Below are 15,495 nucleotides of genomic sequence, written 5' to 3' on the forward strand. Positions count from 1 at the left end.
TTCTTTGGCTTTTTCATACTGCTTCTTTTACATTTTGATATCACTATTCTTTTCTCCTGTCTCTCTGACTTCTCATCACATATCTGCTTTTTATTTCTATAACCAAAAAGCAAACATCCCCCTGATTTGACTGGTGACCCTATGCCACATTCCTCTCTTTGAAAATCTATCCAACTCTAGAGTTTCACCTATAATATCAATAGGAATACTCCCAAATCTATATCCCCAGCCTCGATATCTCTTCTTTACTTCAGCTTCTTCAACTCTTCTAATAGCTGAATTACCAACAGTTCTTTAAATGTTTCATTTTTCTCTCCTAAAATTGACCTTCCCTCTTAATTACAGTTTTTAATAATGATATCACCATGCTCTCAACCTGCAGGCTTAAAATTTGATAGTCATCTTTTATTCTTTTCCTTTTTGCTTGTTCCCTAGGTCCCATTAATTTACTAGTTCTACCAAACCTTCCTTCAAAATCTCTTGAATCCGACTTTTCCTTTGCATTTTCACTGCTGCCAACCTAGATAGTGTTCTAGTCCTTTAACACCAAGATGGTAACAGAAACTTCCTATCCTGGGCACTGTTACCAGACCGACTTTCTGATTAATATCTCTGCTTAGAAACCTACAAAATTCCCCTTTGAGAACAAGATAAAGTTAGAATGATCATTTGATAGTTAAGAATGTCCACAACCTGATACCATCAAGCTTGGATCTTTATTTGTCTGCTTTAGAGGAAGAAAACATGGATTCAAATCCTGGCTCTATCATTTACCAACAATGTCATTGTGGGCAAGTAAATTAACTCTTTGGGCTTCAGTTTCTTCACCTGAAAAATGAGAATAACACTACTAACTTTACAAAGTTCTTTTAAGATAATATATGCAAAGAGACTGGTAGAGCATCTTCCACAAGGTACTCAATAAATGATAGCTATTATGCTGTTATAAAAAAACTCACCTACTCCTCTCACCTATCAAAATCTTACCCATTCTTAGAGCTTAGGTCATAACTAACTTTGTCCACAAGATCTTATTCTGAACAGCTCAGCTTTAAGTGACTTTTCATAGAGACTCTATCAAAAAATACTACTTTTTTTAACCTTTGAACATCTCTAGCCCATACACTTACTTTGCATCTCTCTGCAACATTTATCCTACTTTATCACAAGATATAATTAATAGTTATAAATATCTTTATTATGAAATACAAGCTTTTTCTGAGCAATTACTGGGTTATACATATTTTGTGTTCCTGCCTTGCATATAGCAGAGACTAAGTAAATATCTGCTGAATATTAGTTTCACCTGCCAATATTGAATGACTATTTTTGAATTTACAGAAGAGATTGACGCTCATCTGATCAGACTGACTTTTTCTGAAGAAAGTAAATTACTTCCATAACTATTTGCTTAGTATGACATTTCCACTGATTCAATTTTATGACCAATATGTTGGTAATTGCCATAGTTGAAGAGTTTATTTCTCTATAATAGTATATTCTTCATATTTTATTTTTAAACCTCAAACATTTACTCTAGCAAGAGTGGCTCAATACCTATCAAATCACTTTTAGGAATAACCATGAAGGAAACACAAGCTAAAAGAGTGACTTCACCTTCTCCCATTCTATGATTTCTAGAGCTAAGCCAAAGACTCAAATTTTATTTTCATTAAATAAATACTTAAAGATATATTTTAGTCTACTTGAAATTTTGGAAAAAACAGCTTCTAAAGACATAAAGGTAAATTATACAAATATGAAATGTAAAAACAATATTTCCAACACTGTGATTTTAAATGGCTTTGAGTGGTTTTTAAATGATTTTAGAAATTTTTAAATGTTGATCTCTAATTCCCACCTATACAACAAAAGAAATTCAGGGCTGAAAAATTCAGTCTATTATCTCATAGTTTTGTTTATATGATATAAACAAGTGCCTTCGTTGTTTTTTTTTTTTTTTTTTTTTTTTTTTTATCCCTGCCCCCCATTGAATTGACTGATAACTGGTTCTCTTTGTGTTAGGCAAGGGAAGCTTTAATTAACCCATAAATATAAATTGACCATATCACTAAGGACAGTCAATGATTCATTACACAATAATCTCTATCTGAAGTAAGTTTTACACCCTATTTTAATCCATTTGATGCTATTTTGCTGTAATAATATTTAATAGGCATATTTAATGTATTTTTCTTTAATCTAGCATATTTTTATATCCTTCTCTTAACATGACTATGCATTCTCCTACGGTTTTGAAAATATAAATATATTATCTATATTTAGCAGTTGAATTACTGATTGAATTTCAACTGAACAAGAAAAACAAATAGTTTGCCCACTACTTAACCAGAATGAAGTAACCTTTTAGCCTAGCAATTGAAGAACAAAAGCACAATATTTGAGCCAGGGTTACATTCTGGCAGATGTGTTACAGCAACCATAAATTCACTTACCGTGCCAGAATGCATTTCTGTGACAGATTTTATCTGTTATGTATTGTTTGGTCCAGAGAATTCTCTTTAAAATGTATTTTAAAGAGAATTTAAAATGTAAGTTAGCGTATTAAGAGATATTAAAACAAAACAAAACAAAACAAACTTACGGGAGGTCCAGTGTCTCCTTTTGGCCCTCTCAGATACTCCATTTCGAGCATTGTATTTAGATCCTCATAATAATGATAATCATAAAGCTCAGTTTCATAGCTATTTTCGATGGGATGAGTAGCATCAGGATAAAATTCACCTTCTTTCCTTAGATCAAGGTGATTATCCACAGACGGTTCATTTGATACTCTGTACAAGCTTGTGTTTAAAATCGGTTCCATTTCCATGAGTTCATTAGTATGTAGATTTGCTGTGATAGCCTTCTTGAGATTAGTAATTGTATCTTGTGTTACTTGTGGAAGAATAGATGGCGTCTTCTTAAACAGTGACAGACCAGTTAGTCTATCATCATGTTGTGTGATATTGTCAGATACATTTAGGAGAGAACTAAATTTCTCTTTGGTATTCATTCCTGCCTCACTGATGCCATGAGGGGTCACTGACAGGCTTAAATTTGTCTGAGTATCTTCCTCAGTGATCATTTGTTTGGCCTGAATCCCATGGTTTGTGAGATCCACAGCAGAGACATTTCCTGACTGAAGAGAAGATAACTGAGATCTTGATATCTGGTGTTCTCGTCTTTTATACACTGTTTCAGAATCATTATTTATGATATTTGGAATACTTCTGCCTTCAGTAAATGTATCCTCTGACAGTACTTTTTCAGCAAATCGTTTGGGCGGGGGAGAGTGTTCCAGTATCTTAGTTGGTATAGGAGTTGGATGAGGAAGGCTTGTTTCAGGTTGGTATTTGTCTGCTTGGCGACACTGCTGTTTCACATATCTGCAGTAGTCTGCAGATGCTTCTGCAGAAGGAATAATATCTAACTGACATACTATTCCTTCAAAATGGACAGAATTATTATTCATACTTCCTAAAGTAAACACACTATTAGAATCAAAGGTCTGAACTTCTGAAATAGTCTCTGTGCTAAAATATTTCTTTCCACACTCAACAAACATTGAGACACTTTGGTTTCTAATAGTAATGGCAAATAAATGCCATTGCTCATCATGAACACTGTAGTTGAAAACTACAGCCTGCTTTCCTCTAATGTGTACTACTAATTTTTTAGGTAGTAATTGCACTCCTAATTGCAGTCTATTTTTATTTCTAATGCTGAAGAGAAATGCATTGTTCACCCGATGTGACTGTAACCCAGTTAATATTGTAAACGGCTGCCCTAAGTTGACTGGTAAAATTTTCATGAAAGGTGTCTCAATATAAGCATCATTTTTCAAAATGATGCCTGATTCTGTTAAATGGACCCCCTGAGGTAATGGTGTAGATGATGCTGGTACAGCAGTCGCTGATGATGAGTATCTTACATCTTTGCCTCCAAGGCCTAGTTGATGAAGAATATCTATGCCTGGAAATTTAAAAAAGAAAGAGAGAAAGAATCTTACTTTTATGCATTCATGTGTTCATATAAATGTTTGAATATGAGGAAATCTTCATTGTAGCAACAGTAATTTCTAAAATAACCATGTTCTATCAATAACTAATTACAGGTAATGAGAAATAGGGAGGAGGAGAATAAGACATTATACTCAATAATTTGAATAAAGTACATGCTCCTCCCCCTACACACACACCAATCTCTAAACCCAAAACTTATTTATTATTAGTTTATTTATTATTTTGGAGACAGGGTTTCCATCTGTTACTCAAGCTGGAGTGCAGCAGCATGATTATAGCTCACTGCAGCCTTGAACTCCGGGGTTCAAGGGATCCTCCCACCTCAGCTTCCCAAGTAGCTGGCACTACAAGGGCATACCATCATACCTGGTAATTTTTGTATTTTTCATAGAGACAGAGTTTTGCTCTATTGCCCAGGATAGTCTTGAACTCCTAGGCTAAAGCAGTCCTCCCACAGCACTGGGATTACAGGTGTGAACCACCACACCTGGCCTCCAAAATTTAATTAGTTTAGCTCTCTTGTTTTCCATTTGACTAGGATTCTTATTTGTTACTTCAATGAATATACATGTTCAAAGATTTCCAGATGCCATTTGGTTCTTTAATTTAGAACTTAAAAATTTAATGACATCTATGTTAAAGTGAAACTGGAGTCATACTTCCAAAGATTTGTGATTTGAAAAGCATTTTATAAATTAGATTCACAAAATCCCTTAAAGTATAATTTTTCAGGCTGTTTTTCCTTCTAACCTTCTGGGAATTTACAAGTTGCATCGAAGCTTTCCCAATGCCTACTATCTTAAGTGTGTGCTACACTTAAAGTACTCTGGTTACCAAAGTCCTTTGATAATTCCTGGATAAAAGAATTTAAATTCATTTTATTGGCAATCACTCTGCTTTTTCTGTTCCTTCCAAGCTTCTCTTTCTTCCACTTTTTTCCAGTCCTCCAGAGTAACTTTTATCCAACTTTTAGACTCTTTCAATATCTATTATTGAATATGCATTTTACATAATATGGATTTGATATAATTATGGATTCATCTGATTTATTATTCATTGTAATATTACCAATAGTATATTGTTTGTCTCCTTTACCCAATTAAAAGCTTCTGGAAAACTGGATCTGTCTGATTCATTATTAGATCTCTTCAGCACCTGCCTTGCAAATAGTCCTGTAATTTCTGAATGAATGAATTTGCCCCACAGCAATCTGACCAGGGCTCATATTCACCTCTGGAGTGATATAAATTTAAATATCACTTATGAAGAATGACAACTTCTGTCTTTAAAATACAGAATGGCAGAGTCAGCTGTATGATCTTTATTATTCTTTGGGTTACAAATTTCCCATCTGTATCTTTGCATAAATATAATCATCTCCAAACAGAAATGTTAGAGAATTGTGATAAGTGAAAAAAATAAAAGTTTTTGAAGATTAGCCAGGAACATTTGGCATCACCTTACTTTTTCCTTTTGTAGGAAATTAGTAGATATTTGATCATGCATGCTTATTACAAATAACAAAAGATAAGGGAGAATCTCAGTTCCCAAATCTCACAACTGTGTACAACAATGAAATTACTGAATGTCATTCCTGTGTAATCTAGCAATGCAATTTAAATGTTTTCTAACAGAGATCTTCGCAAAACACTCAAGTATTTTAAGGTTAGAACAACCATCATTTTATCAATAAAATAGTTGTAATTTCATGACAGTTTTAAAGGATAGAAATATTTATATCTATGATATTGTATGACAGAGTGTCTCAAACTTTTCCACCAAAATATTCCTAACACCAGTGTAGAATTATATGCACCTCCAGGAATTTAGGGAAATATTTCAAAGAGTCCCCATATAATCACCAAAAAAAACTTTTGACTTCTTATGTTTTATCATCATAATTCATGCAAAATTTAAACTTTAATCCATAGTATGGCTGGTTGTTTCAATATACAATATAAATTACTTAGGAGCTAAATCAGCTAGTTGTACTCATCCCCAATCTTCAGTGAAAATTTACAGTGCTGAAACTAGCTATGTTATTCTGTGACATTGGATATCCTCACCCAGGGTTAACTAACTCTAAGGGTATGCCTAGCTGAATCTGAGAAGTAAACTATGGAAGGAACACTGCTTCTGTGGAAATCACAATGCTTAAATTTAAAGTATATATGATCATAAAGTATCAGAAAGCTATAATTCTGAGATACCAGATAAACTATATATATAAAAAAGAATCATACATGTGGTATATCAAGGGCTGCACACTGCCCCAGGAACGTCTCCCCTTGCATTTATCAAGAACCCCTGCCATCTAGTGCTTCAAGTTTCTGATCCTATTATACCCGAAATATTATCGGGAAGAGTATTATTTGAAAACTTTAAAAATAATATATGTGTTTTCAATGTTTCTTTATATGTATGTTTCCTCCAATTCTATTTTTAGTGGAGCTTTCATGACAAATAGCTGTTTTATAAAAATAAAATGTGTTTGAACACTTATTACTGAATAAATTTCCTGTTATTGAACCATGATTGCATGCCTAAAATAAAATCTTATTAGTTTTACATTATTCTTTTGATACCTCACTGGATTATTGACTAATAATTTTATGTAGAATCACTGCATCAATATTTATGAGTTGACTGGTCAGTCTTTATTGCTTATTGTCCTATCTTTATCAGACAATAATACTGAAATTTCATTATTTTCTATAGCCTAAATTTCAGTAAATTTATTCAGTAAATTACTGAATTTCAGTAACCTTTGAAATTACATTTTTTCCCAAAAAGTTAATAAAATTCACCTCTAAACCAAATTGATAATGTTGGCTTTTTCATTGATAGCGCTTCATCCACTTTCCTAATCTCTTCTATACTAATTGATTTATTCTAATTTTCAACTGCATCTTGAGACGATTTTAGAAACTTACATTTTTTCTGTGAAATAATAAATTTCCTCTAGGCTTTCATATGTATTACCCAGAAATCTTCACATAATAATCTCTTACAATTATTTTTGTTTTCCTATGCCTGTGGCCCTCTGTCTCACTTTTCTAATTTTGAATATATTGCTCTATTTATTCTTAAGTCCGTGTCATTATTGGTCATTTCAAATCTATTCGGCCTTCAGATTTGTTTATCTACTATTTTTTTTTTGTTTCCTGTATCATTAACTTTAGCATTTATCTTTATTATCTCTTCCCATTTTATTTTGTTTAATTTTACTCTTTTTCTAATTTCTGAAGATGAGTAATTAGTTCTTTATTTTTCTTTTCTTCCTTGAGAATGAGGGCATTTAAGCTATACATTTTCCTGAGTGCTGCTTTAGCTGCATCTCAGATTTGGATATGTAGCATTGGCATTTTTGTTGTTTTCTGGGAAGTATTTTTATTTGTATTTTCTCTTTGACCCAAATGGTTTAAGAAAAAAGTTTTATATTTTCAGTTGGAAAGGTCTTTTTGTTTTCTTATTTTTGTTATTAAAATCTAACTTAATAGTATTATGATCAGATAATGGTGTCTAATCAGCACTTTCTTTTTTAAAACTCAATTAGCCTCATAAGTGATCAATTTTCAATAACATTTCATAAGCACTTGGAAAGGTGTTTCAAGGTACAAAATTTAATACATACCAGTTAGTTGTACATCATTGTTTATGTAATTTATATCCTCTATATTCTTGTTTATTTTTATACAATTAATCTGCTATCAACTGAGAGGTAAAGTCTCTTACCAGTAGTGTGTCTATTTGGTCTTTTCTCTCTTGTGGTCTTTGCTTTATGAATATTGATGTCATGGTTTTATGCACAGATAATCACACAGTTCACATATTTATTGAGTACTGCACCTTTCAGAATTACAAAAAGAACTTCTATGTCCAGTTTATTGGGTTTTTTTTTTTTTTTTTTTTTTTTTTTGGCATTACCTTAACTGGTGGTAAGACTAAGCTTCCCTCAATAGACTTCCTTTTTGTTTACATTTGTCTGATACACCTTTGCCTTTGTTTTTGTTTTCATCTACTTTGAAACACTGTGCTTTAGGTAAAGAAAAAGGGTTTGTATTTGTTTTTTGATCCAATCTAAATTTTTTCTTTGAATATATAAACTACATCTATCTACATTTGCTAATATGATGGTTTGTTTAATCTGTTGTATTATTTTATGTTTTACCACTTTAATTTTTTGAAGCCTTTCACTATGTAGTTTGTTTCCTTTGCTTTGCTTTGTATATGTCTTTTGAGATTTAGAAGGGTTTGTATTTTTATTCTAAGAGTTTCCTTTAAGATTTTAAACGTATATAATGCCCCTAGTCCTTTCATTAGACATATCTATTACTTCTTTCCTTTGAACAATGTTTTATTTTCCTCCCTTTAACCCTTTCCCATACCCTCTAATATTCGTCAATAGGAGTGTCTTTCTGAGTGTTTATCTTCTCATTGTTAAATATCCTTATATTTCTTTCATCTAATTTACCAACCGTATAATATTTAATGCCTAGCTTCTTCAGATACGGCAATCAGCAAAATTAATCTGCTCTCCACATGCTTCCTCTCTTCTCCTACTATTTTTCTGTAATTGTACCATTCCTACATTATTAGTTTGTATGGCATTTATATTTTTTCTTTTTCCCACATTTTCTTTTGACAAATAGAGCTGGACTTTTGTAGTAGCTTCTCCAATCACTTCTCTTTGGCTGAAGTTTATCCTCTATTAGTTTCCTCAAGAAGGGTTTATGGGAACATTTCCCGAGTGTTGGACTTTTCAGAATTGATTTTTTGTAGACTTGTACCTTAAATTTCGTGGGACATAAAATTATTTCATGATACTTTATTTCCTTGAATATCTTGCAGCTGTAGTTTCACGGTTCTCAGGTGGTCCTTCTAAATCTGAAGTCAGCTAAATATTTTTCTCCTTATAAGTGACGCCGTATTTTTACCAACATTCTCGAAAGAGTTGTTCTTTATCTTTGAAATGCAGTAATTTTATTAGAATATGGCTCCATATTGACCATTCTTGATAAATGTTTTCAGGTGCTTAGTATGCCCATTCATCGCATAGATTCAAGTCTTTTTTTTTTATTTACTTCAGCAAACTTTTAATGAATTGTATCCTTGAATATTAGTTCTATTTCATGGTTTTGCTTTTCTTCTTTAAAAATTCCTATTATGAATATGTTGAATCATTGTTGTCTTCTACATGTATCATTTCTCTGTAATCCTTTTTATTATGTTCTTTAAATTCATTTTTGTTTGTTTGATTTTCTTATTTCTCTTTACTGTTTCCTAGAAAGTATAACTTCCCTTTGTGCTCCTTCCAATTTCATCTAGATTTATGAGGTAATTTTTCTATGACTTCTTTACTGACTTCTACAAGCTCATAATTCATATTGTTTTAATATCTTGCCTTCTTTTACTTTTCCCTGAGTTCTTTCATTTCTGCCTTAGTATCTTTCTCCGTATAGGTGATAAGGGGGGCATATTTGGTCAGAATATTTGTCGGTTTAACAGCAACTTTTTTGTGTGTGTACATTCTCATCTTTGCTGCTTTTCCTTACATGTTTCCTTATTGTATATTTCTACTTGTGCTGTGCCAACTCCTTTTACTCATTAATTCCTAGCCCAGCAACTTATAGAAAGATGCTGGCGGAAGAAGAGGATGGGCTGTGACTTCCAAGTCTCAAAACCCAAGGCTCTGCTCTGGTACTACCAGTTCCATTCTAAATGGCTTCTAGCCCCACCTTCTTCTCTAAACCAAATCTAGTCCAGGAGGACTTCTGCAGCCAGCTCTATGTACAACCCTTCATTCTCCTTCCTCCATATGCCCTCACATTGGTATATGCTTCAGAATGAATCCTTCATCTCAGTTAGCAGATTTTTGCATTTTCTGAGATCTGTCCCCACTGATCCATTTTAGCTATTATCTGTGCTTCTTTATTATACTTTCCCCTTGGCAGCTTCTGCCTTACCCAGACCCTGTAACACTTGTGTACAAGGGCTAAAGGTGTATTTTGGGGTGTGTTTCTCACCTTCAGGAAGTCTGGTTTTGCTGGTGCTTTCTGAAGTCTCACTATTGACCTTATTCCATATGGGCTCTGCTTTTCTGAGCATATTTTGGGGGTTTGCATATTATATTAGTCCCCTAGTTTTGCTGAAAGTGATTTTTAAGTTTATTATTTCATTCATTTTTTTCTTCTGTATGATATCCAAGAACAAAAGTGGGAAGATAATATCTCTTGGTTTCAAGTTTATACTTAAAGTCTGCACCCATTTCACAAATGAAAAATCTCTGAAGCACAGAGAGATTAAATAACTTGGTAAAGGTCACACAGCTGATAAATGGTTGAGCTGCATTTGAGCTCAATCAATATGGCTTTAAAGTCTCTTGACTGCTCCACCACACGACCTCTCAGCTATTACATTCCCCACACTACTCCACATATCCCTTGGCAAATCTCACTAATCATGGCAGTATTACTTTTACCCCACAGAAATCTCAGTGAGGAATACTCTCTAGATAGCCACCAAAATTGGCACCTGAAGTGAAATTATCAAATTGTCATCCTAATTTTAAGCTTTCATACCTGAGTATGAATACACTTAGCAAATGTGTTTGAGCAAGATGTTAAGAGAAGAGAGACTAAAGAACACTTAAGGGTAGAAAGCACATATGAGTGGAGCTGGGGAGAACTGGAGACAAAAAAAATGGGGGTGGGGGAGAGAAGAAGAAAGGCTTTCACTCAGAGGTCAGACTCTTTAACATTTAATTTATACCTGGACTTAGATATCACCAAATTACAATTTGTGGTTGAATTTAGGTATTTTGTACCAATGTTAACAAGAAATAACTAAGTTGTCTGAAGTAAATTGCTTGTTTTGTGAGTGGTCCTATATAAAAAAATCAATCCAGTTCATGTCACTTGGAAAATCAGTTACCATTTAAAGAATATTAATGATCAACCCAGCACTATATTAGGTACTTTACATTTTTAAAAAGTAAGATTTATAGCAGCATTTACTAAATTTCCTTGTACCAAGCACTATTCTAAGAAATTTAATATTTTATGTCACATAATTCGCACAACGACTGTATGAAGTAGGCACTGTTGTTATTTCCATGTGAGAGGAAAAGTAAGTCATAGAAAAGTTAAATTATCTGCCCAAGCTTACCCAACTAGGGAGTGCAGAGGCAGAATTTGCACGCAGGCAGTCATCTAAAGCCAATTTCTTATCATGGTGAAATTTAGGAAAGGTATGTGTTACTTAACAGCAGAACTGACTGTATCTCCTGTCTTTATTTGCTTCTGAAGTGTAAAATAAATGGTGGTGTCACCAAGACAACGCCTTGTTCTTTTTACTATAAATACCAAGCCTAATGACTTCATCCAAACCATGGCTACAACAACCACATATGCTGACTCACAAACCTCTCTTCTGGGCTTGCATATCCAATTGTCTATTGGATTTATCCAATAGAAATCAGATGTTCCAAAAGCATTTCCACTTCAATGTATTTTCCCCAAACCTCATTTTTCTTACTTGAGTGCTTCTCTCAGTGAAGAGTCTCACAATCACACACGCAAGCAGAATAATCTTTTCATAGTGTAAAGTAGATTATGCCAGTCTTCTGACCAAAATCCTCCAATGGCTTTCCAAGGTATAAGACACCTATGCCATTTATTCTCTTCTTATCTCTCTGATCACATCTCCTATCACTTTATCTTACCTAACTTTGCTCCAGCCAAACTAGTATTTTCCTTCATTCTTAAACCCACCCAACTAATTTTAAACTCATGGCATTTGTACTTACTGTTCTTTCTTGTTGGGATGCTCTAAACCCAGGTATTGATTTTAATCTGTATCCTTAACTGTGAATATATTGATTTTAATCTGTGTCCTTATATTGATTTTAATCTGTATTCTTAACTGTGAATATAACACTTCAGTGAATTCTCTGAGTATAACAAATTCGGTAAGTTCTGTGAGTCCTTCTAAAGTATCATTGAGGCTCAGAGTAGTCTTGGGGACCCCTTAACTTGAAGCTAGTGTCAGAAGTAAGGGTGGTCTTGGGGACAGCTCTCTAACTTTATACTAGCCCGATATGGTTTGGCTGTGTCCTCACCCAAATCTCATCTTGAATTCCCACATGTTGTAAGGGGGACCTGGTGGGAGGTGATTGAATCATGGGAGCAGGTCTTTCCCATGTTTTTGTTGCAATAGTGAGTGGATTTCACTAGATCTAATGGTTTTATAAGGGGGAGTTTCCCTGCACAGGCTCTCTCTTTGCCTGCTGCCATCGAGGTAAGATGTGACTTGCTCCTCCTGGCCTTCCACCATAATTGTGAGGCCTCCCCAGCCATGTGGAACTGTAAGTCCATTAAACCTCTCTCTTTTGTAAATTGCCCAGTCTTGAGTATGTCTTTATCAGCAGCATGAGAACAGATTAAGACATACCCCTTACTCATTTTTTTCTTCACTGATATATCTGCCCATTTCACAGCATTCTCCACTCTCCATTCTCCACTACAGCCTTGTGTAGTATTTACTCTTCCTTGAATTTCTTGCCATAACAAAGCTTATCTGTTTTTTTATCTCATCCTGTCAGAGTCCTGCTAAGTATATCCCTTCATTCCAATCTTTATTCATCCTACAAGGCCCAGTTCAAGACGTTACCTCCCTTTTAAAGCACCAGCACAATTTTCGTTTGTTGTTTCGTTAAACACTAATGAGATATAGATCCTCTCTTAGTATGCTAATGAAATCAGTCTTCTAAGCTTACATACTATGTAGACACAGACAGCCCAAACTTTATTGTCTTTCATTTGAAACTTGTAGAGTAAGCAGCACTGATATTGTTATCGCAAGTTAGAATAAAAGAAAGATGAGGGAGAAGGAGAAAGGGGGAGGGAGAGGGAGGAGACAGAAGAAGTAGATTGAGAAAGAGGGATGGAGAAAGAGGGAGGAAGAAAGGAGAAATTAAGTCTTAGTAGAGGATAAAACTATGACTCATAACCAAGTCTTTGACTCTAAACTCAGTGACTGTATCAGTTGACTCTGTGGGGGGAATATAGTAAATGCCTAAAGAAATAGATATGGGAGATCCAATGGTTATACTCATTTTACAGGTACAGAGAACCAAAGAACCATTATATGTGCGAATATTCAGCGATACTCTATCACAAATAATTGGAAGAAGAAGAATTGTATAATTACGTTTACTCCCTCAAAATTGAGAGATTTTTACACTTCTTAGTAATTGGTAGTTTAAAATACTTAAAAGAAAGTTATCAATTTTTAGATAAAAAGGAGTAATGTATCACTTTATAAATTATAACAAGTTATAGAGCTAACTCTTAACTATTAAATAACTGAATTAATATAACATAGCACTTAAATTTAATTAGTTCTCACTGTTTTAAATTTTCATATGTCTTTATCAGTTAAGTCCCCAAATCTATATTCTTTCCAGTTTGTAGGAAAGAACAAATATGATTGTTTAAAATAAAGTCACCAAATTTGCAAATGAGAACGATTATACAGACATCAACATACTTTTCTTTTTCTTGCCAATTTACTCAAACTGACTAAATTAACTAGACAATTGCCTAATATCCACTTTGTATTATTTTTTATAGTCTCAGCTAAATAGTCAATGTCAGAATCAAGACTCAAATACAGCTTCCCAGCTCCAGTTCACTGAGTTAAGGAACTAAAGGAAATTGTTTAAAATAAACCGCTTTATTTTATTTTTTCAATTATGAGGATATGGGGAAAAAAAGAATCTGGAGTTTTCCCCTTCTTCCACTCAAAGTTATTGTATCCTTATGTAACAGGCACAGAGCTAAACACTTTACATGTGTTGTTTTATCCACACAACAGCCTTGTGTAGTAAGTATTATTATTTTCTTCACTTCAGCATTATTAAAAAAGAGGCTCAGAGTATTTAAGAAACTTGCTCAAGGTCAGTTAGATAATAAATGGTTGAAGCTGGACTTAACTCCAAGATGCTGGCTCTGGAACACCTGAGCTTAAATACCACCATTACACTGGGTATGTTAAAGGTGGCAATCGTTTCTTAAAACTATTCTTAGTTTAAATCGCACATCTATTCTGTATAAAGAGATAAATTCAAGTTTATTTATAAAATGAGAAATGAAGCTCTAAGCTATGTATAAAAGTTTCGGCTAAGTGCCCATACAAGTGTTTGTGCAGAAAGGACTTGAAGTTACTGCAGCTACAATGAACTACTTCTGTTAACAATAAACACATTTCAGATTAATTTCTATGGGAAATTCTTCCTCGAGATGAGTATTCTACACGGAGATATTTACACATGTGGTTTTCACACCTAGGGATCGTGAACCTGAGAAAGATGTGCATGTTAAGAATTAGTTACACATTATGCATGGTGCAAGTCATTGCAGAGAAGTGTTGTAGCTATGCCAGCATCTCACTGGCAGCAACCCACCAACACAGACAAAGTAATAACGAAAATACACATATCAGGTAAGAAAAGGTATCTACATCTGTCAAATCCTCAGAAAACTCAGGCTTACAAAATTAATTTTTCTTGAGATAGAATCATTTCTTCATTAGATTACACCTAAAACTTGGACACAAAAAACATACAATTTACATCTATTAATAAGGTACTTAAAATGTTTTTTCTTAGCTGTGTTAAAATTTAAGGGAATTTACTGAAACCATGACAAATCACATAGATGCTTATTTCTTCTCATTCTTAAAATCTTACTCAAATGAGAATAAGGAAATGTGGTTTAAAACTACAGGGACAAAGTTAATGAATAGAAGAGACAACAGCAGACAAAATATATCAACAAATTTTTGGAAAATGAAAAGCACATGAAGAAATTACCAGAACTGAAAAAACTGAACCTAAGGGCTTACAGAGGCAAATGCTAATGACAGGCAGGCTGATTCATATTGCAAAATCCTGAAAAGGCTCAAGAATTGAAGGTACCAAATCAATGAATTCAGCATTGAGACTTCAAATTGGGGGTTGGGGATATGTGAGGGTGGGAGGATTGAAAGTTTGTATAAGAAGCTTCCGGGGCCGGGCGCGGTGGCTCAAGCCTGTAATCCCAGCACTTTGGGAGGCCGAGACGGGCGGATCACGAGGTCAGGAGATCAAGACCATCCTGGCTAACATGGTGAAACCCCGTCTCTACTAAAAATACAAAAAACTAGCCGGGCGACCTGGCGGGCGCCTGTAGTCCCAGCTACTCGGGAGGCTGAGGCAGGAGAATGGCGTGAACCCGGGAGGCGGAGCTTGCAGTGAGCTGAGATCCGGCCACTGCACTCCAGCCTGGGCGACAGAGCAAGACTCCGTCTCAAAAAAAAAAAAAAAAAGAAGCTTCCGGACTAAAGGAGACTAAAGGTTAATGACATAGAAACATTGAATCAATCATACAGGAAAATGGAAGGGAAGCACCATATTGAGAAAGAATTCGGC

At 34.3% G+C, this 15,495-nt stretch overlaps 1 protein-coding gene across 1 annotated transcript in view; it reads right to left on the reverse strand.

Annotated features, from left to right (window-relative positions):
- COL24A1 (collagen type XXIV alpha 1 chain) overlaps positions 1-15,495 on the reverse strand; it is a 388,303-nt gene that overhangs the window by 358,595 nt on the left and 14,213 nt on the right. Inside the window, exon 3 of the mRNA XM_030912579.1 lies at positions 2,606-3,975. Coding sequence (XP_030768439.1) covers positions 2,606-3,975 — 1,370 coding nt within the window. The remainder of the gene's footprint in view (positions 1-2,605; positions 3,976-15,495) is intronic.

Source organism: Rhinopithecus roxellana, chromosome 12 (assembly GCF_007565055.1).
Source record: "Rhinopithecus roxellana isolate Shanxi Qingling chromosome 12, ASM756505v1, whole genome shotgun sequence".
NCBI lineage: Eukaryota > Metazoa > Chordata > Mammalia > Primates > Cercopithecidae > Rhinopithecus > Rhinopithecus roxellana.